Source organism: Equus caballus, chromosome 1 (assembly GCF_041296265.1).
Source record: "Equus caballus isolate H_3958 breed thoroughbred chromosome 1, TB-T2T, whole genome shotgun sequence".
NCBI lineage: Eukaryota > Metazoa > Chordata > Mammalia > Perissodactyla > Equidae > Equus > Equus caballus.
Genome location: NC_091684.1, coordinates 49,812,852 through 49,837,418, shown reverse-complemented (window position 1 = coordinate 49,837,418; position 24,567 = coordinate 49,812,852). Strand labels below are relative to the sequence as shown.

Below are 24,567 nucleotides of genomic sequence, written 5' to 3'. Positions count from 1 at the left end.
GCAGAACATTTAGCCCAATCATTGTTTGGTTTTTTTTTTAAAGAACTTTTGGTATGAAGACCATCCCACAGACTTCCTGAAAGCCCAAATAAATTATTTTCGTTGGCTCTGCCTTGTTCAGAATAAGATGTGCTAGTTGGGTGATCTTGGACAGATACCTGATCTCTCCATGCCTCAGTTTCCTTTTCTTTAAGATGGGAAAAAGGCTAGTATCTACTTCTTAGGACTTTTGTGAGAATGATGTAGCATAATACATATGAGGCTGTTAGCACCATCCCCTGCGGTAAATGCTCAATCAATGTCACCTATCGTTATTTCAAAAGCTGGGCATACTTGCCATATTCAGAGCTTATGTTGCCTTTCCTCCAGCTAATATTGCTTACATTTGTCTTTAAATATCTATTATAGTTTCTAACTACTTTCAAAGTGTGGAAGTATCATTTGCTACTGTTCATTCCCTATGTCCACTCTACAGTCTTGCATATTATTGACACCACACTAGTTCCCTTAAGCCAGAGGTACTTATAACGGCAATAATCTGTAGAGCTGATGCTTGAATAATTACCTCCTATTGAAGCTGAAACTACATTTGTTACCATAAAATCTATCCTGTGCTAAACCTGTGACATAACTTGGCTGGAAAAGATCTTTACCGTTAATAATTTTTCTCTGATGCTTTTTTAACTATTTTCATAGTCTCTGAAAGAGGGAGCTTCACGTTAACCACTTGCTTTCCAAATAAAGTATTTTTAAAAATGACTTCAAAATTCATAGATGATAGTATAATTCTCCAAGGCTGTTTCTATAATTGCTTTATAGGGAAGGAAAAAATAAGTCCTGTAGCCTAAACTGCCAGGTGATTATTAAAATTTTTTTAATTCTGTTTTTAAGTCTGGCCAAGGAGTGTGGTAACATGCTTTGTCTCATTTATTCTCGCTACAACTTTTTATAAATGAGGCTTGCCTGGCCAAGGACGTAACAACTGCGAGCAAGTGGCATCTCAGACTAAGCCCGGGGCACTGACTCCAGAGCCCCAGCTTTTAACCAGTAGGCTTATAGTCATGATATTTTCTTTAGTTAATAGACCTTATTTTCAAGAACAGTTTGAGGTTTGTGGAAAATTGAGCAGACAGTTCTCATATACTCCTTTTCGCCTGCACATGTTTTCCTATATAAGACAGTCATTTTAAAACCTTTCTTTCTGCTTATTCGTTCTTCCGTGATTATGAAGAGCACAGTCTGGAAGTGACCAGCATGCCTGGATGCTTGGTGTCTGACACTGCTCTAGGACACCCCCCAGGCCTGGGGTGGGCAACCTTTTTCTCTTCCAGTTCCCTGAGAATCATACTTTTCTCTGGCTCTCTGTGGAGGTGCGGGTCCAACTTCTTTGACTAATGTTTCCTAACTGACGTTGGATGAGCATAGTGAAGAGAACCCCCATTGAAGGTTGGAATTTCCTTCAGTAGTCTTCCTGTTTGCTTTGTATATTGTTTTCCTTCTGCTTCAGAAAGCTCATCTACTCGTAAATGAAAACTCTTCTGAAAATGGCTCTTGTTATCTTAATCGCAGATTTTTATCAGCTGTACTACTGAGATGATCAGTTGTGCAGGAATAAACTAGAAGACCTGGGGAGTCAGTTAGGCTGACAATGATCAATGTCACAGCCCCCAGCTTCCTCTTTATCCCAAGAGGGTGCTTCTGAATCTTGGATACTATCATGGATGATCCCCCACCCCATGGCTCAGGCAGAGCTCTGTAATCTGAGCATTTGGCTCCACTTTTGTGACACAGAGAAGCAAAAACGTGGTTTCAAAGATTATTTTTCATTGTTCATTTCCCTTGGTTATTTCTCAACTATCCTTTGACAGTGTGCATATAGGCAAAGGAATAAGTCTTGAATAATCAAAAGAAAAGTGAAAAGATTCATCTGGTAAGCTGGTAGATTTGTCTAGAAGATTGTTTCTTCTTTCCTCCCCAAATTGGGCATTTGGTTTGGTGCTGTGTAGAAAGTGCCTCCAAAAGCATGAATTCTCCCTACATGAGGTATTTTGCTACAAAACAATGCAACGAATGGATTTCTTCCCCTTCCTAATACAACAAAGGTCTGGAGATCTGACACCTGTCCTCAGCGTGGGTCACGTTACCGGAGCCCACAGTTCAGTTCTGATTTAGAGTAGAAGTCACTAATGTCTGAAGACTCCAGTCTTCCATGGGCTAGAAGTTTGCTTTCATTGCACATTTCCTCTGAGCAAACTCACCTTTGTCACTCTGCCTCGCCTGCCCTTTCACCCACGCCCACCACCCTGACGTCTTTTTGTTTTTCTTCTTTTTCTTCTCCCACAGCTTTCTGGCTGCTTCTCTTTCTCACCCAGTACCTTGCCACTTTGTCTTCCTCTGTCTCCATTCAATCTAGTCGTCTTTACTGCCTCCTGTCTTTTCCTTTGGGACTTTCTTTTGCTAAGCTAGTTATGGTGTGAAATTAAGGCATATTTATGATATTTATTGAATTTCATCTAGACACTAATGTTTATTGAATATCATTATAATACTGAAAATTTAGGTGAGTTCAAACTGTTTACAGCTCCCAAAATGATATTGTAAACAACGCGTTAGCCAAATGACAATGTGATTTGTTGTTGTTGTTGTTGGGCCTTTGTTGATTTTACCTTTTTTAAACTGGAAGTCATTTACTCCTTACTATTGAGACAGTGAAAATACTAAAACTGAACTTTAAAAGCCTTTTCTGAAAGTGTGTATAAATTATTATTTAACTTTTAAAATGATCAGTGACAATATACCCTGAAGATTTATGTATTTATGTATTTCTGCCATTTAAATGTATGTTTACTTGATAAACAGTGTTGAATATGTTAGGTATAATAGTAGTGACTCAAGAAAAAAATATTCCAAAATTGTCCTATAATTCCCTAGGGAATAGGAGTGATGGGGTTACATTTATTTTAAGAACTGCTCAAAAACCTAAAACCTGGACCTGTATTTACCAATGGAAATTTAATGAGAAGATTGTAACCAAAAATGCAGAGGCAAGGAATAAGTTTAGATCTGAGCTGAGATTTCTTGATCCATGTCGTTGTCTGGTTTTCAGGAAGGATTTTGGAGTTTCTCATTGCTCAGCTAACCCAGGGCTCTAAACTATTGGCCGTTCATTTTCATTGAAATCAGTACATTGGCTCCTTCAAAATGAAAATGAGGCTCACGGCACTGCCCCCATTACGGAAGGGGAGCTTGGGGATGTGCATGCTAAGGTCAAGCCCAGATAGTCTCTGTCTCCTGAGCTCCATACCTGCGCATGTCCAGGGCTACTGGGCACCTCCACCTGGGGACTGAAAGTGCCTCTTAACGCATCCAGAACTGAACTCATCTTCCCCTCCCCCAGCTGGCTTCCCTCCAAATTTCCCTAACTAGGTAAAAGATGCCACCATCAATAGAAAACAGCAACTAACATTTATTGATGGATTATTATGCCTCCTCTCCCATGCACCGTCCTAAGAACTCGAGATTCCTCATCTTTTTTTAATTCTCCCAAGAATTTATGAGGTAGATACTGTTGTCATTCTCACCTGAAACAGGGCTTGACATGCAGTAGATGGTCGCTAAACATTTGTGGAATGAATGGATTCCTATTAAACAGATGGGAAAACTGAGATTTTAAAAAATTGAATAATATGTCCCAAGTCATACATGACAAAAGTGGGACTTGAATTCAGGTGTTTCTGGACCTATAGCTCATGATTTTGTCCATGATGGGAAACTACCTCTTGGGATCTGCAGGGTGCCTGTCATAAAGCCGAGCCCTGATTTTACGGTGCAAATTTCCCACCCCTGAAGCTCCCTGATGTTTTTGGTGGCGGTCCATAGAAGATGCCATACAGAAACCTGCCTGGAGTGCAACCTCACCCCACTTGGTAACTTGGTCCGCCTTCCCAACCTGGAATCCCTCTTCATCTGTTCTCATTCCTACTCTGCCCATCCTAACCTTGGAGATACTGCTTCTCCCTTCTCAGCAGTCTCTGAGCAAGCAAGCTCATCTGTTTCTCAGGCTTAGTTATTAGGATAACTTCAAGCTTACCATGTTCACTCCCTTGTGATCCCATAGCTAATGCTTTAGCGCCTTCAGGTGCTCAAGTTCAACATACTTAAAGCCGAACGGATATGCAAGGAACCCATTGTGTATCCATTAGATGTTTATGGGTTGTTTTTTGTTTTCGTTTTGGTGGCCCGCTTTTGTGAAGCTGGCCGAGAACTCTGATGCTTGAAGCTCATTGAAATCATGGACATGTTTTTGGCTGATTTAACTTTTAAAACCAACAAAGGCTGACGTTTTGGTATTTGGAATGTACCTGAATGCTACCTATGAGCTCACCATGATGGGCAAACCTTAGAGTGCAAATTAACAAATCCACAAGACAATGGCTAACTTATTACTCAGATCTCAGCAGTCCATCTCAGTGGTTGCAGATCGAGATTTATTTAAATTTTGAATTGCTTTAAAAATTCACTTTAGAAAGATATATTTTCAAATTGGACTGACTCATTTACAGCTGTCATACAGCCACCGCCTCTGCCTGAGGTTGCACCGGAAGTGGTCTCTTGGCCTTCACACACTGACGATAATTCTTTTTCTTCTCTGTGTTCCCTACTGCTCAGTGCGTGGGCAGCCAGAGTCAGAGATATGGAATATTCTCCCTTGGGCGCTGGTCAAACCCTTCCTGAATGGAGTTAACATAGTTTATACCACCATCCCTGCTGAATTTAAAATGGAGATCATATAACTACCAGCCTTACGTGGTTGTTATGAAGATTAACTACATGCAAAAACTCTTACAAGTTTGAGGACATAGTGAGTCACTCCATAAATATCGGATATGATTATTATTCTTATTTATAAATAAGAACTAGTAGGAGGGACAATATGTTGAAGAATATATTGGTTCTCATTTCCCATATTAACCCCATAGGGACTCCTAGTGTAGTTGGCGTTCAATAAGAGAAGATAACATTCAACTACCTTATTTTGCTGATAGTAATTAAAATGATGGTTCTCATGGTTACCGTGTTTAGCAGTTTCTATGCCTTATCTTAATGTTTCACCAAATATGCTACACAAAGGATGCATGGGTAAACATTGTTAGTTTTAATAGGAATTTATATTAATATGTATTAGTAAAAAAAATGTAGCTAGCACATCAAATTCATGATTTCTTGGCCATCATGGTCTAGGATGAAGCTGAAATTTTTAAAAACTGTAAGTTGAAATTTGTCTATCTAAAATACATGGTAAATATGTAAATTTATATGTATAAAATATGTCCTTTTTTACTACATATATAGAGAGAGTTAAAAAAATAGGTTTATGTGGATATGGCAAAAATTTTTTAGAAGATACAGTTTTGTTTCATTTCATCCTCACTTAGTCTTTTGAGGCAGGCACCATTATTCTCCCCATTTTACAGGTGAAGAAAGGTTTAAAAAGGTTCGTTATTTCTGAAGTACCTCTTAACGGTGGCAGACCTGGGATCCAGCCGCACAGTCTCTGTTCTCTATTGTGCTGCCCCTTGGCTTGTTTCTCACTTCCCTTTTCAGAGTGCTTTTTTCTTTTTCAAATTTTTATATTTTATTGTTTTTTTCATTCCTATAAAATTAAGACATATTCGTTACAGAAATTTTAGAAAATACAAAGAAGGAAAAACAGTGTTTTTTGAATGTGGTAAGAACATTTAACATGAGATCTACACTCTTCACAACTTTTTAAGTGTATACTACAGACCTGTTAACTATATGCACAGTGCTCTATAGCAGATCTCTTTTTACTTTGCTATCACAGCCCTGTGAGATGGGCCAAACAAAGACACTGAGAGAAGTCGGGGAACTTGCTGGAGATGCACACGAAAGTATTAGCACGCCAAGATTCCTGGCTCCCAGACCCCTTCCTCTAAACCATACTGCATCACACTATGGGCCCTGGCAGGCTACCCCTTCCTCTAGAAGAAGAAGTAGTGTACCTCCAGGGAACTGTCAGAAGCCACCTGAGTTTAATATTGCCATAAGCTTCTCCCTGTCGGAGAGCAGGGTCTGTAAGCGGTGGCCTGGGCTCTGTTCCCAGGATGGCAGCAATGATGGCTAGTTCTGAATCTATGTTGGCCTCTTCTGAGTAAAGAGCTCAATAATTCTGTCTACACAAATGCACACATATAAATGCGCCAGCTGATTTAATTAAGCCACTTCTCAACTCTAATGGTGAGTTTAGACAAAAAGCTGAGGTGCTACCTAATTACCAGTTTTTGACTCTCTTGCTTTTCAACTGATCGCGTTGGGATCTTTCTGGCTCATTGCTTCCTTCAGTGGTGAACTGGGGAGAAAGGGGAGTTGGAATGTTAATTAGGCAGCACTGGTAAATGATGCAAGTGCCCACAGAAAACAGATGCCATATAAACTGAGGTTTACTATTGTAGTGCAGTGCAAAAAGAGCTGTTCGTAATGATTGGTGATTCTATGAAGTTACATCTTAAGATTCTGCAGGTTTCAGAAGCTGAGCTCCTTTCTCGCCTCCACTTCACAGTCATATGGCTAGGAACCTGGATACTTCTGTTTTGGGATTATAAACTGGCACCAGGAGACTCAAGTTAGTTTTGACCCTGAGGCTGCAGCTGGGCTGAAGGGTTGAAGCCCTCACACCTTTCCCATTTCAACAAAAATATACTGGTCCCTGGTGCTTGCTAAAGATTCTTTTCTTACCATTATTACCCAAAGATACTGACCAGAAAGAGGTAACGTGAATAAAATGCATTTCTTCTTAGAGTCTCATGGCTTAAGAAAAGGATTTGGTGAGGAACCCATACACCTCCAGGTGGGTTTTAAAGATCATTGTTAGTATGTGCTATGATTTATTGGTTAGTAACTGTTATTCCTGTAACTCCTTAGGACTCCTGCCAAACTGCAGTGTTTTCTGGGTAAATTATTCTTAGTAAGGCTGTTACCTGTGATGAGTTGTGTCTGTCATACTAGCACACCTTACCTGTGGGCCTGGACACTGGCCTTCCACTGGCTCCAACTCTTCCCCAGCCCTCACCTCGTTCATTTCTGACCAGCCTCAGCCACTGACAGGACTGCTGTCAATGAGCTTCAAAGGCACAATAGGAGGTATTATCCACCCTCCCAGTCTACAGCCCAGCAGGGGAGAAGCCAACTGAAAACACACAAGGACCTAATCAGACGTTTGATATTACACAAAGCAAATTGCATTTCAAGCTCTAGAGAACACAAGCCATTCTAAATCTGATTAAGGTTCATCCGGTACCAAATTGTGATAAATGTTTATTTTGGAAAAAGGGATTGTCAGTATTTTCAGATTCCGCTTATTCACCCAGAAAATATTTGTTTTCCCCTTTCTTTGGGGTAGTAGGAGTAAGAGGAAGCCTTGTTTTGTCCTGACTTGTTTGCTGGGCAAAATTGAGAAGGAATTTGTTTCGGCTGCTTCTTGAATAACTCTGTACAGAGCCCCACTATAGAGACACACTTGTCCTGGCCACCCTCCCTCAGTGTCCTAATGTTCCTCACTTCCCTGCCCTCACCTCCATAGCACAGGGGTGCCCACCTTCTGGACTGACCCTGGAGTGGGGAGCTAATAAGCTCATTTAAAAGGGGAGTGATCATTTGAGGGTTTAGACACAGAGCTACCTAGCTGGGGAGAAGGTTTAGAGCAGGTTTTCTTTTTAGTTTTTGTCCAAAATAAAATGCTATGTGAAGTTTTGGAGAAAAAACAGAATCATTCTTTTTTTTTTTATTATTAATGTTATGATAGATTACAACCTTGTGAGATTTCAGTTGTACATTATTGTTAGTCATGTTGTGGGTACACCACTTCCCCCTTTGTGCCCTCCCCCCACCCCCCCTTTTCCCTGGTAACCACCGATCAGATCTCCTTGTCAATATGTTAACTTTCACCTAAAAAATATGGAACGCTTCACGAATTTGCGTGTCATCCTTGCGCAGGGGCCATGCTAATCTTCTCTGTATCGTTCCAATTTTAGTATATGTGCTGCCGAAGCGAGCACCAGAATCATTCTTAATTCTACTATGCTTGTAGTTGCTATGTAGTTTCTTTGATTTTTTAGTGCATTTATTTGTACACATAGATGTAGGCTTTTATGTAAAACGGAGTCATTACTGTTTTGTTATGAAATCCGTGGTTTTCATTTAGCATATTCTGAGTGTCATTCCATATTGATAAGCAGAGTTCTCCATCATTTTTAATGACTGCTGAATAATTTTCTATCTGGGGACTCTTCTCTTCTTCTTTTGTTTTCTCCTCTCTCTTCCTTCACTGGCAATTCTGTTATCCCTTTTCTTCCTCATAATCTATCATCTTTTGCTCCAGCTCCATACTTATTGTGTTTTTTTCACTCTAAATTTTGTAATACACCCTCCAAGATATGCAAATAATGAAATAAAGAGAGGATTTTTATAGTTTTGGGCTACACTGACTCTATAACTCAGACTGAAATAATTTGTTTCCTTCTTTTTTTTTCTTTTTTTGGTGGTAGTGGCTTTGTAATGTTTTCTGTCCAGGTTCTGTGAGAATAAACATGACAGTATTTTGAAAGCCTTTCATATCCCCAGAAGGAAGAAATGACAGAGAGGCAAGACATTGTAATGAATGTTTATGATCTTTATTTAGGAACATGACAGTCTCAAGCCCTCTGTCACTTCTGAGTCTTGATGATTTATCTTGTGTCCTCAGATCCTGCGCCAGTCCACAAAGATGGGCAGAATGAAGCAGACAGCACACCAGAAGACCTCCAGTCTGTGGGGACCAGCAGGCTGCTCTGTCACATCACTGATGGTGACAACCCGCTCCTGTCACCGCGATGCTCCATCTTCAGCCAAAGTCAGAGATTCAACTTAGACCCTGAATCAGCCCCTTCTCCCCCCAGCACTCAGCAGTTTATGATGTAAGAAAACCTTGTTTTGTTATCATCAGTTTTTCAAATACTGTATGTTTCATACAGTTTTTCAAATACTACATTTATTACTACTGTGAAATGTGTGTCTGAAATAGTGCAGACATGCCTATCAAATACAGTTGGAAGGCCTGAACAAGAAATGGCAAAAATCAGTGGACTTTCTAGTTGGGATGCTGTTTCAGGCTTTCCTGTCTCAGGAGGAAATGGTCATAGATACAGGCTACCCTGGGGCTCACATATTTGAATGTTTTTGGTGAAAGAACCAGAGTCCTAAGTAAGTGTATGTACTTGCAAATATCAGGACTATCGTTCTTGATGAGCTCCATATTCTTTCCATGTCCAACAGTGGGCTCAACGGATAGACTGTGGCAGTGCTTGGGAGTTGTCTACCTCAATTTCTTCTTAGAGTCTGGAAAAATGGTAGCTTACAATAGCAACCATCCCCCCAAAAGTGTGGAACAGTGTGTTTTTTTTTTTTAAAGCTCAACAAATAATTTTGATGTATACTAAAATGAATTTCTTTTGACTAAAAATATGTGCAGGGAACTCCTAGTTTCTCCTTAGTAACCCCTGCTGTTATTCATGGATTTATCCTAACCTGGGTCCCGGGACTGCCTATTGATGGACTTGAGAGAGTGAGTGAATTATTGCTATTGAAAAGGGTGTGTCATGTGAGACGGTGAAGATGTTTTATGGAGGGGAGTCCATTCCTTTCATCAGATTCACAAAGGCTCTCTTATGTCAAGAAAAGTTAACTGCTCATCTATATCTTCCTTGAAAATGTTGGTAGGGGGGCTCATGAAACCTACTGAGGATAGCACCACAACAATGCTCTCCTTTTAGTCTTAAATTGGTCTCCTTCAAGCTTTATGAAATGTATTTCCTGGACTAATATTCTGACATTTGTACACTAAAGCCCCTGATGACATTTGTCCATAATGGAGTTCTGTGATCAGGGGTCTCCATTAATGAGCAGATACTACCATAGTAGACTCATCAAATAATGAACTGCCCTCTGGACTTCTCTGATAATCCAGGACCAGCAGCAGTGTTTACTGGAAGGCTGTTGTTTTTGATGATTTTTTCCTTCCCTGTAATCATTGCAGGCCCCGAAGTTCTTCACGGTGCAGCTGTGGTGATGGCAAGGAGCCACAGACTATTATCCAACTCACCAAGCATATCCAGAGCCTCAAGCGGAAAATTCGGAAATTTGAAGAAAAATTTGAACAAGAAAAGAAATACAGGGTAAGGACCCTATGGTTTGAAATAAAAGCAGATTGTTTTAGAGGTGTGTGGGCTTTTCTATCCTTCCTTCTTGGGTACCCCTGTGTGCCAGGTAACAGCTCTGTTTCCATTGGCCAACCCAGGACCTATCATAAATTGAGTTCCCATCCTGGATCTGTCTTGTTCTCACATGCTGTCAATTGATCTCTGCTAAGATATTTACTAGTAATGGATTACAGCCCTTATTTCAAAACTGATTTGATTATTGATCCCCCCTTCCTTCCCCGAGGAATCTTACTGTTACTAGTGTTCCCAGGACTGAAATTTGGAAAGCTTTTGAATTATGGTCTTATTTTTTCCTTTAATCCTTTTGCATTTGCATTTGGTAAGAACATATTAAGAATCCAGAGGACAGAATCTCTCATTGTGGAACAGGATGAGGGAGAGAGAGTTTACTTTGACATTAAAGTACTTCCTGGTCGATGGATGAGGACTTCTCAAGTGACATCTGTTTAGGCCATTCATAAGAACAAACTGTGATCCATCCTTTCCCATCAGAGAGACACCAGTCTTTGTGCTGGTGCTGCAGTGTTGCAATCATAATCCTTTTTCTTTCTTACATAAGAAACAATAGTGTCAGAGGTAAGTGGGTAAGTGTCTGACATCTAATGCTAGTTTTATTTATTTTCTCTAATGGTGACCATGGCATAGAGAAAAATCATATTCATGTAGAATTGCACAAAGATATTGGGTCATTGGCAGAGGGCCCAGAACAGCTTGTTATTAGAATAAAAGAAAATAGGAAATGATGTCTCATACACCTTGAAATATTTAAAGGCTCACTAAGCACCTGGTAGAGAGGCAATCGGCAGGGATTGTGGGATAAGCTCTGGGGAGGGAGGTGAGTGCGGGTAATATTCTGCTTCCCTGTTCTTCCTGTCCTGTGTTTCCCCAGTGGCCTCAAATTCACTAAAAGTAGAGTTTTAAGGAGTGATTTTTAGCTTTGCAAAATGGAAAAAACAATCAGATTGGTTTTCAAGACAACCGTAGGGTGTTGAAGGTTCTTCTCTTCCTCAAAGTCAGGCAGTCACAGCTACTTATTGTCTTTCATTGAGCAGGAGGGTGCTCTACACATTACGAGTACAGGCCTTTATTTTAAAGATAAGGAAACTGAGGCTCAGCAAAGAATTATAACTTGCCTAAGGTAGTTGTGTTCTATCAGCTCAGGCTTGGGGTAGGAGATTAAAGAAGAGTGGGTTTTATAATGGAGGAATAGGAGTAACATTCATAAGTGTCCGCATTTTGAAAGCTGAAGACATCATGAGAGAAGCTGATAATCCTTGTTTGCTGCTGGAGTGTTAGATTCCCTCACATTGGAGACTGGGGGGTAACACACAGGGGCTCCCTTCCCAGGGCCTGTTAATACTTCTAACCTGGCAGTTCTTGAATCACACTGATCTGGATTTGAACCCAGCACAGCCACTTTGGAACTTTGTGCCTTTGGACTTGTTACGTTACCTCTGAGCCTCAGCTTATCCATCTGTAAAGTGGAGTTAATATTGGTAGTGACTTCTTAAGTTTGTGAGTATTAAATGAGGGAGTGTGTATATGATGCTAATTACAGAGTTTGGCACAGAAAAAATAAGTGTTCCTAAATATTACTAACTTTTTAACTGTTTGAGTGATATTTGAACAGGCTATCCCATGGCAGCCTCTGCCTTATGAGAAAATGAAGGAAAATTGTACACGTTAATTCTCCATTGGATTTTTCTACCTGCAGCCACAGACCCTGGATTACTTCTTCCAACTATAACAGTCACTCAGCAGCTGCCTATTTTGGAAGAGAATTCCTGACATCTCCTGCCTTTGTCAAGAGAAGCTTTAGAGCCAGGGCAGACACATGCCCACACACTGAAACACTCAGTCATGCAGGTGGATAGATTTGGGAGCAGTAGAGCAAGAAGGCTTCATGCTCATCATGCTTCAGTGTGTATAAAAGTCTTTGGTATAATCAGAACCTTCCACGTCTCAGGAAACAGGGCTTTCTTCCCCTTCCCCTTCCTGTCAGGGTATTGGGCTGTAGTTAGAAGTTTGACATGTCAGTGGGCTTTAATTGGTTGCTGTGTGCAAGACTTTCCTTCTTGGCAGCCTGACTGTGGAATTAATAGCACTCACTGCTAATTGTTGAATCTGAGCTCCTAGGGGGCCTCGGGGCTAGTCTGATGCCCTGGTACAACATCCATCTTTCCCTCTCTGTTGAAAGTAACCATTTCACATTCTTATCCAAAACTGTGTTTACGCCCTACAATTGATTTTACATTTAACTATCATTATACTCATGGACCTGAAAAAGCCTGTTTCAGCCAGATGTCCACTTTCAGTGGAATTAGAAAATGTTAGAATTAGAAAGGATCAGGCAGTCTTATTTCTTATTTGACCACTGAAGAAACTGAGGCCAGGAGAAGGGAGGTGACTTCCCCAGGATCCTACAGCAAAGACTTGATCTAGGGTTTCATTCCTAATCCAGAAATCTTTCTAAAGTGTCTTATGAACTGTTTTGGCAGACCACAAATCTGGTCCAGTGCTACCCTCAGTTATGTGACTTGGGAGCCCCATTATAATTGCATTGAACAAAATTGACCCTGTGTAATTTCTGGGTGTATGGACCTTGGGGTCTCTTAAACTGGAATATTTCGGTTCAGCAGTTAGAAGGCTTGAAGATCCACAGCTTGTACATGAAAACTTTCCACATGATTTGAGAGCTGCCATCCTTGTAAGCTTGATTTAACTCTTTTGAAAGCTCCCCTAAGAGTAGGGAAGTAAACAATTCATTTCAGTAAAATGATTTCAGGCTTTAAAATATTTCGTCAGAAAATTCAGCCTTAAATTTCTCCCAAGTTCTGTTTGCAGTAGTGAAAGCTCATTTCTTTTATGATCATTGGCTTTGGGTCTTAGGTTTTTATTTTTGTTTTTAGCAGTATTTCAAAAGATGGCATTAACTATGTGGAGCACATCCAGTGAAAAAGATGTGTTCCAGATAAGAAGATATGTTTTCAGATAAGATTGGAGAATACTGGGAGGATTTTGAGAAGCCAAATGTAAAACATTGACTGTCTGTATAACCAGACTGCTACCTAAAGCCAAAGTACTAAACTGTATATCAGGGAAGTAGCACAGTGCATCGTTCTAGCCGACCGTGGGTAGGACCTGGCTAAGTAAGCTGTTTTGGAGATGTGCCCCTGTGTCACTGTCCATGGTCCTGAAACAAGGACTTCCCTCGTGGAAACCATGATATCTTGTCTAAGCTCCTCTGGGAAAAAAATCACTGTCATTTTCCTTCAATCTTCTTTTCATTTTGATTTTAAAATGTATGGTTTTTATCACTCTAGAGGTAAATGACAGAACCATGCCTTGTTTTTCACAATTAACATATCTAATCCCACATTTGATGATCTTGTCACATAAGCACTGTTTTTTCCTTTGAACTTGAGAGAAACACATTCCTCTCCCTATGCCTCTCTCTTACCAACAACTTGCTGATGTTACATGGATTTAGTGGATCCTTAAAGAAACATTGCAGACCCCCTATATGTGGTCACTAACAATGCACACATTTCTGGCTGTTATTATGATGTTTATGATCATGTCATCTTGAGCATTCCTATATAGTTCCTTGTATATCCTCAATTCAAAGTAACCAGTAATCTTCTTGAGCCTGCATTTAATTTACCAAAGTGGCCTTGGCTTCTTTAAGAAAGTTTCTTACTGATTTATTGTGGTAGAGGCTAAGTATGTTTGTCCTTCTCTCCTAGTTTCTCTTTTCTGTAGAAAATCCACTTTTATGCTCTGAGAAGAAGTCCCAAAATCAAGGTGAATGATTTGTATTAACAGAGTCATATCCTTCTAAAATAAAAAATGTATTCTTTTTGCCACATCCAAGTGTGATTAGTGACTTGGTAGGACACACATACCCTTACATGCATGTTTGTTGGTAAAAACTTATTCAGGATTCCTTTGAACATCTGTTAGCAACACTACTACCACTATCACTACTGCCAGTGTTAATAACAATAATATTTGTAACTCTAGATAACACATCTGTGGTGTTTAGCATGTGCCTGGAACTGTTTTTTAGTATTTTACATATATTAAATCATTTATCCCTCACAGCAACCTTATGAGGGAGATGCTATTATAATCCTCATTTGGTAGATGAACTGAGGCACAGAGAGGCTAAATAATTTGCCCAAGGTCACACACAAATGATTAAGTTTTATTTTAATGTTATCCCAGTAGGATATTGAGTCTATAAAAAGTGAGAGGATTAGAAATCTTGGTATCCCCCTGACATACTGACTTTTAAGACTATCGTTAGGTTTTAGAGATCCTAGACTCTCCTTTCTTCAGCTTGGACGATATGACTGATAGGAGCTCTATCTTTCAGTTTGTCAGTATTCCCTAAGCAGGCTGTGGTCTTAAACCATGTATGTGAGCACAGACTGGGGAGTAAGTGCTGGTTTGCATCACTGCAGTCATCTGCATTGATTAAAAGAATGGCCTGGCAGCGAGGTATGGGGCATGGTTGGCCCACAAGGTGATTGAGGGTTAACCTGTAGTGGACATTGGCATGGTAAGGACTATGAAAAATGCTGGGTGACGAGACGTGTTAAGAAACAATGCCCATGACAAGGATGAAAGTGTGGAGGAGCTCAAGAATGTTTGCTCTGTTTCTCAGAAGCAACCCCATCACCTGGAGTTTTCCTGCCTGAATTTCTCTCCCAGCTTAATATGTTTTGTTCCTGAACTGTTTTTGTGTGCCTTGGCTGTTTAAAAATTTTGTTTTTCCTTTTCCCTCTTCTCTCCCTCCCTCCCTTCCACCCCCACTTTTCTCTCCCCTGGTAGCCTTCACATGGTGACAAGACTTCTAATCCTGAAGTCCTGAAATGGATGAATGATTTGGCTAAAGGTCGTAAACAGCTCAAAGGTAAATGCCAGCCAAGGGTCTCTTTTCCCGGAAAGGAAGCAGTTAAAATAGGGATAATGTGCTACAGGGTATTTTTGATTCTTTTCTACCTGGGCCCTCTTAACCTTGTCTCTCACCTAGATTGGAGGTCTTATCTTGAAATAAATGGTTCTGGGTCCCCATCATTGTTTGGCCCCATTTAATAAATCTCCTTATAAAGAGACTGAGGACCTCCAGACTCCCAAGTGGAGTGATGAACTTCAGTAACAGGAATATTTCAACATGTGGAGTAATAACTTCCCTGGGTTATTGGATTCTTGGATGTTAGAAACCGAAGAGACCTGAGCAGTCATTTACTCCACATACCTCACTGCACAGATGAGGACATTTATGTCCAGAGAGAAGGAAAGGTTACATAGCTGGGAGGTGGTGAGCTAGGTGTAAAACTTGGTTCTCTTGCCTTCTAATCCAGTGTTCTTTCTGGAGGTGGTGGGAGTATTAATTAACTCTAAAATCCATTTTAAAGGACTATGGTTATTTACTAATAGAAATTTATTTTCTTCTTCTCTCCACACTCTTACTTCAATATGTAGAGACATGGAAGTTCTTCTAAATTTCTAGAAGGATGGGGATAGAGAACTGGAAAGGAATATTAATTCAGTGGTATTAAGCTATAATGAGGTAGCAGGTTTATAAAATATGCAGTGTTTAAACACCATGCCAGAGTCTAACTAAAAAACAAATATCAAACAAAGAAAATGAGCTATGTAATTGAGAAATCAATATAAATGACCTCATTCACACGACCAGTCCCCTAGCATATTCTGAAATGTAATTCCCTGGTAGGTCCCAGGTGGTTTTTTTTATTTTTAATTATGTAGGTTTACATAAAGCCACATTGCAATACTGGTGATTCCTGGATTTTAAAAGCTGGCAGTAGACAAAATTGTGAAATCTGTCAAGTTGGGGCTGGCACTCCCATTTCTTCCTTCCCATTCCTCCTGTATTTTCTCATATGTCTGCATGTGTAATGCCTTCCAGAAGTAACTTGCATTTCCACCAGGGCTCTTAATGACTGCAAACCTTTCAAAGCCCAAGTAAATGCATCTTTGAGTGTAGAATCTCAATGCCATGGTAGGTTACAGGTGGAAACTTTGGGGCCAGATACCGCTGGCCTTCCTCCAGAACTCCTCTTCTGAAATCTAAAGCACTGAGTTACTCCCACACATGATCCTCCACCTCTATGCGCTCCCAGCCTCTAGAGCCCTCTGTTCTCACATCTGATTGGGAACTTATGCTGTTGGCCCTGGTTATTAAGGCTGCCCTTGCCCCATGGAAAGGCATCATCAGCTCTGTTCATTTCCGCTGACTTGGATCAGAGGAGGGAAGTCCTGAAAGGCTCTCTGCTCTTATTAGGACCAGTGAATCCTCCTTGCTTATGGTAACTCATGGCCTTTCTCTTAGAACTGAAGCTGAAGCTGTCAGAAGAACAAGGGAGTGCTTCTAAAGGCCCACCTAGAAACCTGTCCTGTGAGCAACCCACAGTCCCCAGAGAGAATGGGAAGCCAGAAGCTGTGGGCCCTGAGCCAATCTCCTCTGGAGAGGAGACTCCTGATGCTGTATTGACATGCCTGAAGGAGAAGAGAGAGCAGCTTCCCTCTCAAGAGGATTCTAAGGTACCTCACCAATCTTTATAGGGCCCCAACACTCCACACAGTGCCAGTAAGCATGGTTTTGACCAATTTGTCAGAGCACTTTGGCACCACATAAACCTCTTTAGTAGACTGGCTCTGAAATTTCAGTCAGATGAGTTTCTAGTGGGTTACTGGCCATGACCTATGGGTGTTGCCACATGATTACAGGGTATGGTGCCATTCTGGAGGTTATAGAGTTGCCTGTTGATGGGAAGCAAATGGCAAAGACACTAGGGTCTATTGTATCCCTTTCTCCCCCAGTTTCTCTCGATAAGTTAGCAAATGAGCCCAAGACTAGGATTACAGTTCCATTTTACCATATGTTTTATTAAAAGACAATAAAGCAAGGAAGAGATATAAATAGTAAGGAAAGTGGTTTAGTATTTTTAATAATAAGAATACAGAGGTAGCTGTCTAAAGACTTCAGCTTTAGGCATCTTAGTTTTGAAATCTCTGTGAGACATCCAGATAGAGTTGTCAATTTTAGGCATTTGGATATATGAGCCTGGAGCTCAAAGAAAAGATTTATTATAATTAACAAAGAAGAAGATGAAAGCAATTAGTATTTACCTGATTAATCCCTCCTTATCCTGCATATCTATGCTTACATTTCCCTTATGCCAAGGAACCTTCCTTGTGGTCTTTCCTGTCTCAACTCTAAGAGTGGTGTGGTTGTCTTTCATTTCTTGAATAAGAGTTGTAGCTACTCTATCACAGCTCTAACTATGTTGTATGCCATTTTCTGTCTCTCATACTACACTTTAAACTTCTTGAGTAGAAGGGCTGTTTATTGCTCGTGATCCTGCAGTGTCTGTACATAGTAGGCATTGAATAAATGTTTCTAAGTGAACGGACAGATGAATGAACAAACTAGCGTATCTAACTTTGGAATGAAGTCGTCTTGAGGAGAATGCTGCCTTTACCTGCTCTATTGTACATTATCTGATCTTAATCCTAAGGTGCCAACAGATGCCAAAGCCCAAAAGGCTCACCTATATGCTCCTGGACTAGTCCTTTACATTGGGACTTATGATCTACAAGTAGAAATGGGCCCTTAGCCCCCTATATCTTTATGAAATATTTTAGACTAAAAATAACCAATATATGTTGTGACAAGTGAATAGAAGGTTTTCATCCACTTGGCCAACTTATCCCCTCCCCCTACACAGAGTCTAGACTTCTCTGAAAGCCAGTGGGTAACTTCTGTGTATATATGTAAATACTCAAGCACATCTGTGATTATTCTGATGGCCTTCCCTGTATTTTATAGTTACCTTGACCACAGCTATAAAAGCAACTTGGTTAACAACCAAGTCCTAATTCTATGTTCTACTCAGTTGACTAAGGCAGTGACAGATTGGTATAATAGAGCAGGACTGAGTGCTTGAATGAGCCACTTTCTAATCATGTACACTTGGCAAGTGAACTAATTCTCTGAGATTCAGTTTCTTCATCTATAAAATCCAGATATCTACTTATATAATTATTGTGACAATAAAAGGAGATGCCTGGTGACTGGTGGGCAATCATTCATTTGCAAGATTTGAGTGCCTACTATGTGTTGTAAACTATGATACATGCTGGATATAAAAAGTAAACAAGATAGAGAAGCCATGAGAATCACTGCCTTCTTGTTCTTCAGGGAGCTGGGATACAACAACAAATAAACAATTCAGTAAATAGAATCATTAAGATTTTGATAACTACTCTACAAAGAATTAAACAGATGATATGATAGAAAATAAAGGTATGGTTTCTACTTTGTGTAGGGTGATTAGAAGGCCAATAAGGTGACATTTAAGGAAGAAGAATCAGGAGGCCAAGGGAGCAGCAAAGAGCATTCTAGACAGAGGGAACTCTGAGTATGAAGGGCTTGAAGGAAGAGCTGGTATGTACTTGGAATTCTCAGGTCTAGGGACCGGAGCACAGGATGGCATGAGATGAAGTCAGATAGATTGGGGCCCATCACACCGGACCTTTTAGACTGTGGAAGGTATTGGGAAGCTGTTGAATGGTTGTAAGTAGGAAAGTGACGTGGCGTGATTTACATTTAAAAGATCTTTCTGATTGCTGTGTGGAGAATAAATTATAGGGGAAAAGAGTGGGAAAGAGAAGATGAAAGGGATGGCTTGGACTAGCATATGTAGCCTTGGAGATGGAAAGAAGTAGACATATTCAAAGTATATTGTGGAGATAGAACCAAAAGGACATGTTGAATCATTGGGTGGGAGGGAGTGAAGGAAAAGAAGAAGCCAAGAGTGTGATGGGTCCATTTACTGAGATAGGGAAAACTAGAGGAGCAGATTGGGGTTGTGAGTGAAAACTCAGGAGGTCTGTTTTGGACATGTTTGAAGATCTTTGAGGAACAGAATGACCAACCATCTCAGTTTTCCCTGAACTTTCCTGATTTTAGTGCTGAAAATTTCATGTCCTACAAAATGGCTCGGTCCTGGACAAACTGGGATGGTTGGTCACCCTATGCAGGTATTTAAGTCAAACAGTCGCATGCAAATGAGAGTCTGAAGATCGGAGAAAAATCTCTGAGTTCTTTAGAAGTCATCTTTGTTTAAATGGCAATTTATTTCTATTATGATAAATAAAGTAAAATGAAGTATCTGTTGAACTGTTTAATAAGTGTCAGAAGCCCCTTCAAATAAACTTAGTGTCTCTGCAGTAGGCTAAAGTTAGGCCCTTTAAGTAGACAGCATCTGTAGTGGAACATGTGGGCCTTAATATCTCAAGCTGCAGTATTGTTTCTGGGAGAGCTTACCATAGCAAACTCTGAAGTGGCTAGTCAGCTATAATGTGGGTCCTAAAGGGAAGTCTAGAAGCCACAGCAGAATCAAAGGGAGGATTGTGAATTTCCAAAGTAGCCAGTATTATTCCTGGCTCCTCAGTGAGCTCATTAGCGTTTGAGATGATCTCATTAGGTCCTATTTCTTTAAACTCAAACTGACAGGTAATTTTCATCTGGGGTCCTTGCTTTATAAACTGATGAAAATGCATTGAATATTAAAACTTCCAAGACAAAGAATTATTTGTTTTCTAAAGAGACCTTTATTATGACTTTTTCTGAAACTTTTGCATTTGATGTTCAGTCAGAGCTCATATTAAAGCTAGCAAATCCTACAGCCTTGCCTTGTCAGTTCAGATACTGCTACTGAGTAATTTTCTTCCTCTTTTATCTATGGATGATTTTTGGAGATAATCAATTCTGGGTCACAGGGTATCCGTTGAGCACTGGAAATGAATGAATCATCCCCTGGGTCAGATTGTAGTGCCTATTTATGTCCTTTTTCCTTTGAAAATCCTAAATTTATGCTGGCACATATACCCGTTTTATCACCCTTTCCAAGAACTGTAGGTAGTGTCAGATGTACAGCACAAATGAACATGCGGATGAGTAATGGCAGTTATTTCTTGTGGCCCCTCACCAACTGCAGCATCTTTGAGGAGGGAGACAGATCTTTTAAAAGGATGGTTCCCTTTATTTTTCAAAATCAAATAAAAATTTAATAACTGATTAGTGGGTGGTTGTGCATTGGAGAGACTTAGAGGAAAAGGGCACCCAAAGGAAGAACCCATCAAGTTCTTCTCCCTACCTCCCCTTTAAAAAAAAAAAGAAAAACAACTGTTGAATAGGTAATACTTTGTCACAGAGTTCAAAAGGCAAATATAAAAGGTTGCACAGTAGAAAGACTCCTTCCCATCCCATCGACGAGCTCCAGCTCTGTCTCCAACCCCCAAGCAGGTAACTCTTGTTATTAATGTCTTATGTGTCCTTTTAGAGTTTCTATAGAAAGCATATACAAGCAAATATCAATATACATTCTGAATTTGCCCCCTTAAACAAAAGATGGCAATCTGTACAATTATAATCCTTTTTTCACTTTATGTAGTCTGGATAGCTTTTTCTATCGAGACAGAGAGCTTCTCATTCTTTATTTTAAAAACTTATTCTTTAATAGCACCATGGTATTCCTTTTTTAGTGATGTACATCATTGATAGTAAGCTCAAGTCAACTAGTTTGATAGGTTAAATAACATTTAGTACACCTGATTCTGTGCCAGGGACATTTACATATAACTTATTGAAAATGATCCTTATTCTGCATATTGGGAATCCAAGGTTCAGAGATAACATAATTTTCCATGTTAAAACGAGCATGTGAGTTTTGAGGCTGGTGATCTGAACTCATGTCCTCTGGTTTCAAGGCCAATATTAATCTGCAATGCCCTGCTTAGAAATCTAAATTGACCAAGCCATTCTCTTCAGCAATTGCTTTGTATGACTATGTTCATTACTGATTTTTTATGCTGTTTGACTGGTTAGTTCATATGGTCAGGCTTGTTCCACATATACTGTCTCCCTCAGTAAGGGGCTGGGCAGACTTAGACACAAGGAAAACTTGGCAGGACTTGACTCCCTCAAGCCAAAAAGTAGTAGATTCCCGTCACTCACTGTCCAGAGAGGAGAATGTCAGTTTTACTTCTCTCTTTAGGAGAGAGCTCATTTATGGGGATGATTTGAATGACTTTATTTATAAATTTCTGTGGTTTTCTGTGAAGGAATACATAGGACCAGTGCCATGGGGAGAAATGAAAACAAGCATGGTGGTAAAAGCACTTAAGCTATGGCAATTTCTTCCTAAATAGCTTTCTGACAGGACCTGGAAAGAAATATACTTGGCCTGGCCACTCAGCAGCAGTTCTCTCTCTTGGAAAGCCGGCTTGTTCGGGGACTACTATTCCAGACCTTGATGATCCTAATAACCTACTGGACAGGGAGCCAGGAGTTTTTTTATATCAAAGTCAAGCTATCAGCAAATCAATTATGTTCTAAGTACAGTCCTCTCTTGCTCAACCTCATCTAAGTTTCACTTCTTCTGATGCCATAAAAATGAAGGAGCAAGAAGTAAGGATAATTATCTTTTGAGGTTTATCTCCTTATATTTATCTTTAAAATCTGACAACCCATTCATGTTCCAGATAGCTGTCTCTGGCTGTTTCAGGTGACTCAACATGGTCCTTGTTTCCTCCATTCACATAACAAGAATCAAAAGTTAGATACATCTAACATGCTCCAGACAGCCACCAATATGCAGAATTAGGGAGGGAGGATGCATTTCAGAAACAGAGAGCCATTGAATTCAGAGGAGAAAATTGTCTGATTCCTGGCAGAAAGTGACTGAGGAACAGCAAAGTCTAATGTATTTCTGCCCCTCAGATTTGGGGTTCCTATCCAGCAGAGCATGCCTCTTGACTCAGTTTCCTTATGCAAATTGACTTTGCAGGCCTCCTATAGCCTCTCTCCATAGGCCTGTTGAGTAGGGACAGTTCCTGGCACATAGTTTCACCACTAATCCTTCTTGAGGCAGCCTGCCTTCCTGCCCAAGTCTGAGGATGAAGATGTACGGAATTAGAGTTTTGACAGTGTCTTGTACTTAGGGCCATTGAACCCTCATGATCCAATGATCATAGAATCATTAGAGTGAAAGATGAGTGCATACATTATATATGTACCCTGATTTTCATTTAGCATCTCTGGAAGATACTTTCCTATAATGGCATTCATCATTATAACTTGCTTTTTGGTCACTCTTTTCTTTTTCTCTCTCAGGACTAAATGTAGTTTTTCTAGAATCCAGAGAATATACTAAAAATAAATAAAATCACAAAAATCAAACTGCTATAGAGAAATGCCATAATAGTTAAATGCATCATTTTCTGAAGTGCTTTCTATGGAATATAGGTCCGAATGAGACACTGAATGAAAAACATTATTTCAATGTTTTCTGAACTTTGAGGGTTTTTTTATCAACTATTAAAATCTCATGGAGTACATGAAATATTTTTTTTTGGTGGAAAGGTGTCATGACTAATGTAGAAATGTAGGGCTCTTGGGGTTATTTAACTCATACTTAAAAGGCCTACAGAGAGAGGTGAGCTTTCTTTCTACTGAAAATAAAAGAGCCTGTAGAATTTCTATCAAGATTGTTAAAAATTAGAGTGCTTTTGCAGATAAACCTGGGTTAATAGATTGTTAGGGAAGGAGATGTATTGACTACTTTGAGAATTTAAAGATATATGTGATATAATCTTTGTTCTCTAGAAACTTCAATTTTAGGGGCTGGCCTGGTGGCACAGCGGTTAAGTTCACAGGTTCTGCTTTGGTGGCCCGAGGTTCGCCAGCTCGGATCCCGGGTGCGGACCTATGCACCGCTTGTCAAGCCATGCTGTGGTAGGCGTCCAACATATAAAGTAGAGGAAGATGGCCATGGATATTAGCTCAGGGCCAGCCTTCCTCAGCAAAAAAAATGGAGGATTGGGGGCTGGCCCTTGGCTGAGTGGTTAAGTTTGTGTGCTCCGCTGCAGGCAGCCCAGTGTTTCATTGGTTCGAATCCTGGGCGTGGATATGGCACTGCTCATCAAACCATGCTGAGGTGGCGTCCCACATGCCACAACTGGAAGGACCCACAACGGAGAATATGCAACTATGTACTGGGAGGCTTTGGGGAGAAAAAGGAAAAAAATAAAATCTTAAAAAAAATATTAAAATAAAAAAAACAAAAGGAAGATTGGCAGTAGATGTTAGCTCAGGGCTAATCTTCTTCAAAAAAATAGAAACTTCTAATTTATTTGGGCAGACAAGACTAAAACACAGAAAACAGTTAAGGCCCAGATAATGAGATAGAGAAGTTCAGAGAAAAGGGAGATCAGTATGGGCCAGAATGGTTCTCAACTGGGATTGGAGTAGGGTAACATGAGAATAGCTAGGGAGCTTCAAAAATACACATGCTTGAGCATTTTCTTTTCCCTCAAGATTCACTCTGGGGGACCCGGAAGGCAGAGCCAGATAGCACACTTGGGCATGTGTACTTTGATAAAAGATACCTGGGTGATTGTGCTGTGTGCTATTTCTACCATTCCCCTCTTGCTGCCTGCCGAGTGAGAACCACTGGACTAGAGTGAAAGGGAGGTTGTGTGTAGTAGACATGTAGCAAATTAGTGCAGGATGCACAGCAGGGAGGAAAACTAAGGCAAGCGGAGGAGTTTGGTCACTTTGGATGGAGAGGTAGGTAGGAGGTTAGATAGACAGATAGATGATTGATAAATAGAAAGCTATGTAAATTTTTATGTACAATGTCACCTGGTGAAAATAGTGCTTAGGGATGGGTCATATAGCAAAGGGGTAATAGAATGCATTTGTAGACAAGAGGTTATGAAATTTTTTAGTTGGAAGGAACTTTGTAACACCTCCTTGTTGTATAGGTAGAAAATTGAGAATTCAGAGAAGTTAATAGTTTTATCCAAAATAGTTAGTTTATATCAGAGCTGGCCAGTAAGCTAGTGTATATTCCAAGCATGTAGTGATGAAGACCTGGACAAGGTTGGTGGTAGTGAATATAATCATGAAAGCCCAGATAAAATACATGTTTCAGAAGAAAAGTCTATGGGTTTCAATCTACCCAATGATTTTTTAAGAATGAAGAAATAATTAAAGAACAGGCTCCATACCATTTACACATTGAGGATTCCTTTAGACAGCTTTAAAAACATCTTTCTAAACTTGGAGCTATCCTTCAGGAAACTTTTCCCAGAAGAAAATTGGCATGTGCTTTATACAGTATCTTACAAATGACTTCCCCTTTTCTAGTTACTGTTGCATTATAGTATTAATAATCCCTTATGTTGGGGGCTT

The 24,567-nt window shown here is 40.1% G+C and overlaps 1 protein-coding gene and 1 non-coding gene across 17 annotated transcripts in view; one reads left to right on the top strand and one right to left on the bottom strand.

Moving 5' to 3' along the window:
- Positions 1-24,567, top strand: part of FAM13C (family with sequence similarity 13 member C) — a 118,972-nt gene that overhangs the window by 86,418 nt on the left and 7,987 nt on the right. For 11 of the 16 annotated variants that reach the window (XM_070262818.1, XM_023643526.2, XM_023643510.2 and 8 more), the window contains 4 exons: positions 8,762-8,972; positions 10,091-10,229; positions 15,111-15,192; positions 16,636-16,847. In XM_070262818.1, coding sequence (XP_070118919.1) covers positions 8,762-8,972; positions 10,091-10,229; positions 15,111-15,192; positions 16,636-16,847 — 644 coding nt within the window. The remainder of the gene's footprint in view (positions 1-8,761; positions 8,973-10,090; positions 10,230-15,110; positions 15,193-16,635; positions 16,848-24,567) is intronic. The other 5 variants (XM_070262843.1, XM_070262838.1, XM_070262827.1 and 2 more) reach the window with 1 other exon arrangement.
- LOC111769810 (U6 spliceosomal RNA) lies at positions 7,969-8,075 on the bottom strand. Its single transcript, XR_002802620.1, has one exon. It is a non-coding gene; the product is annotated as a U6 spliceosomal RNA (small nuclear RNA).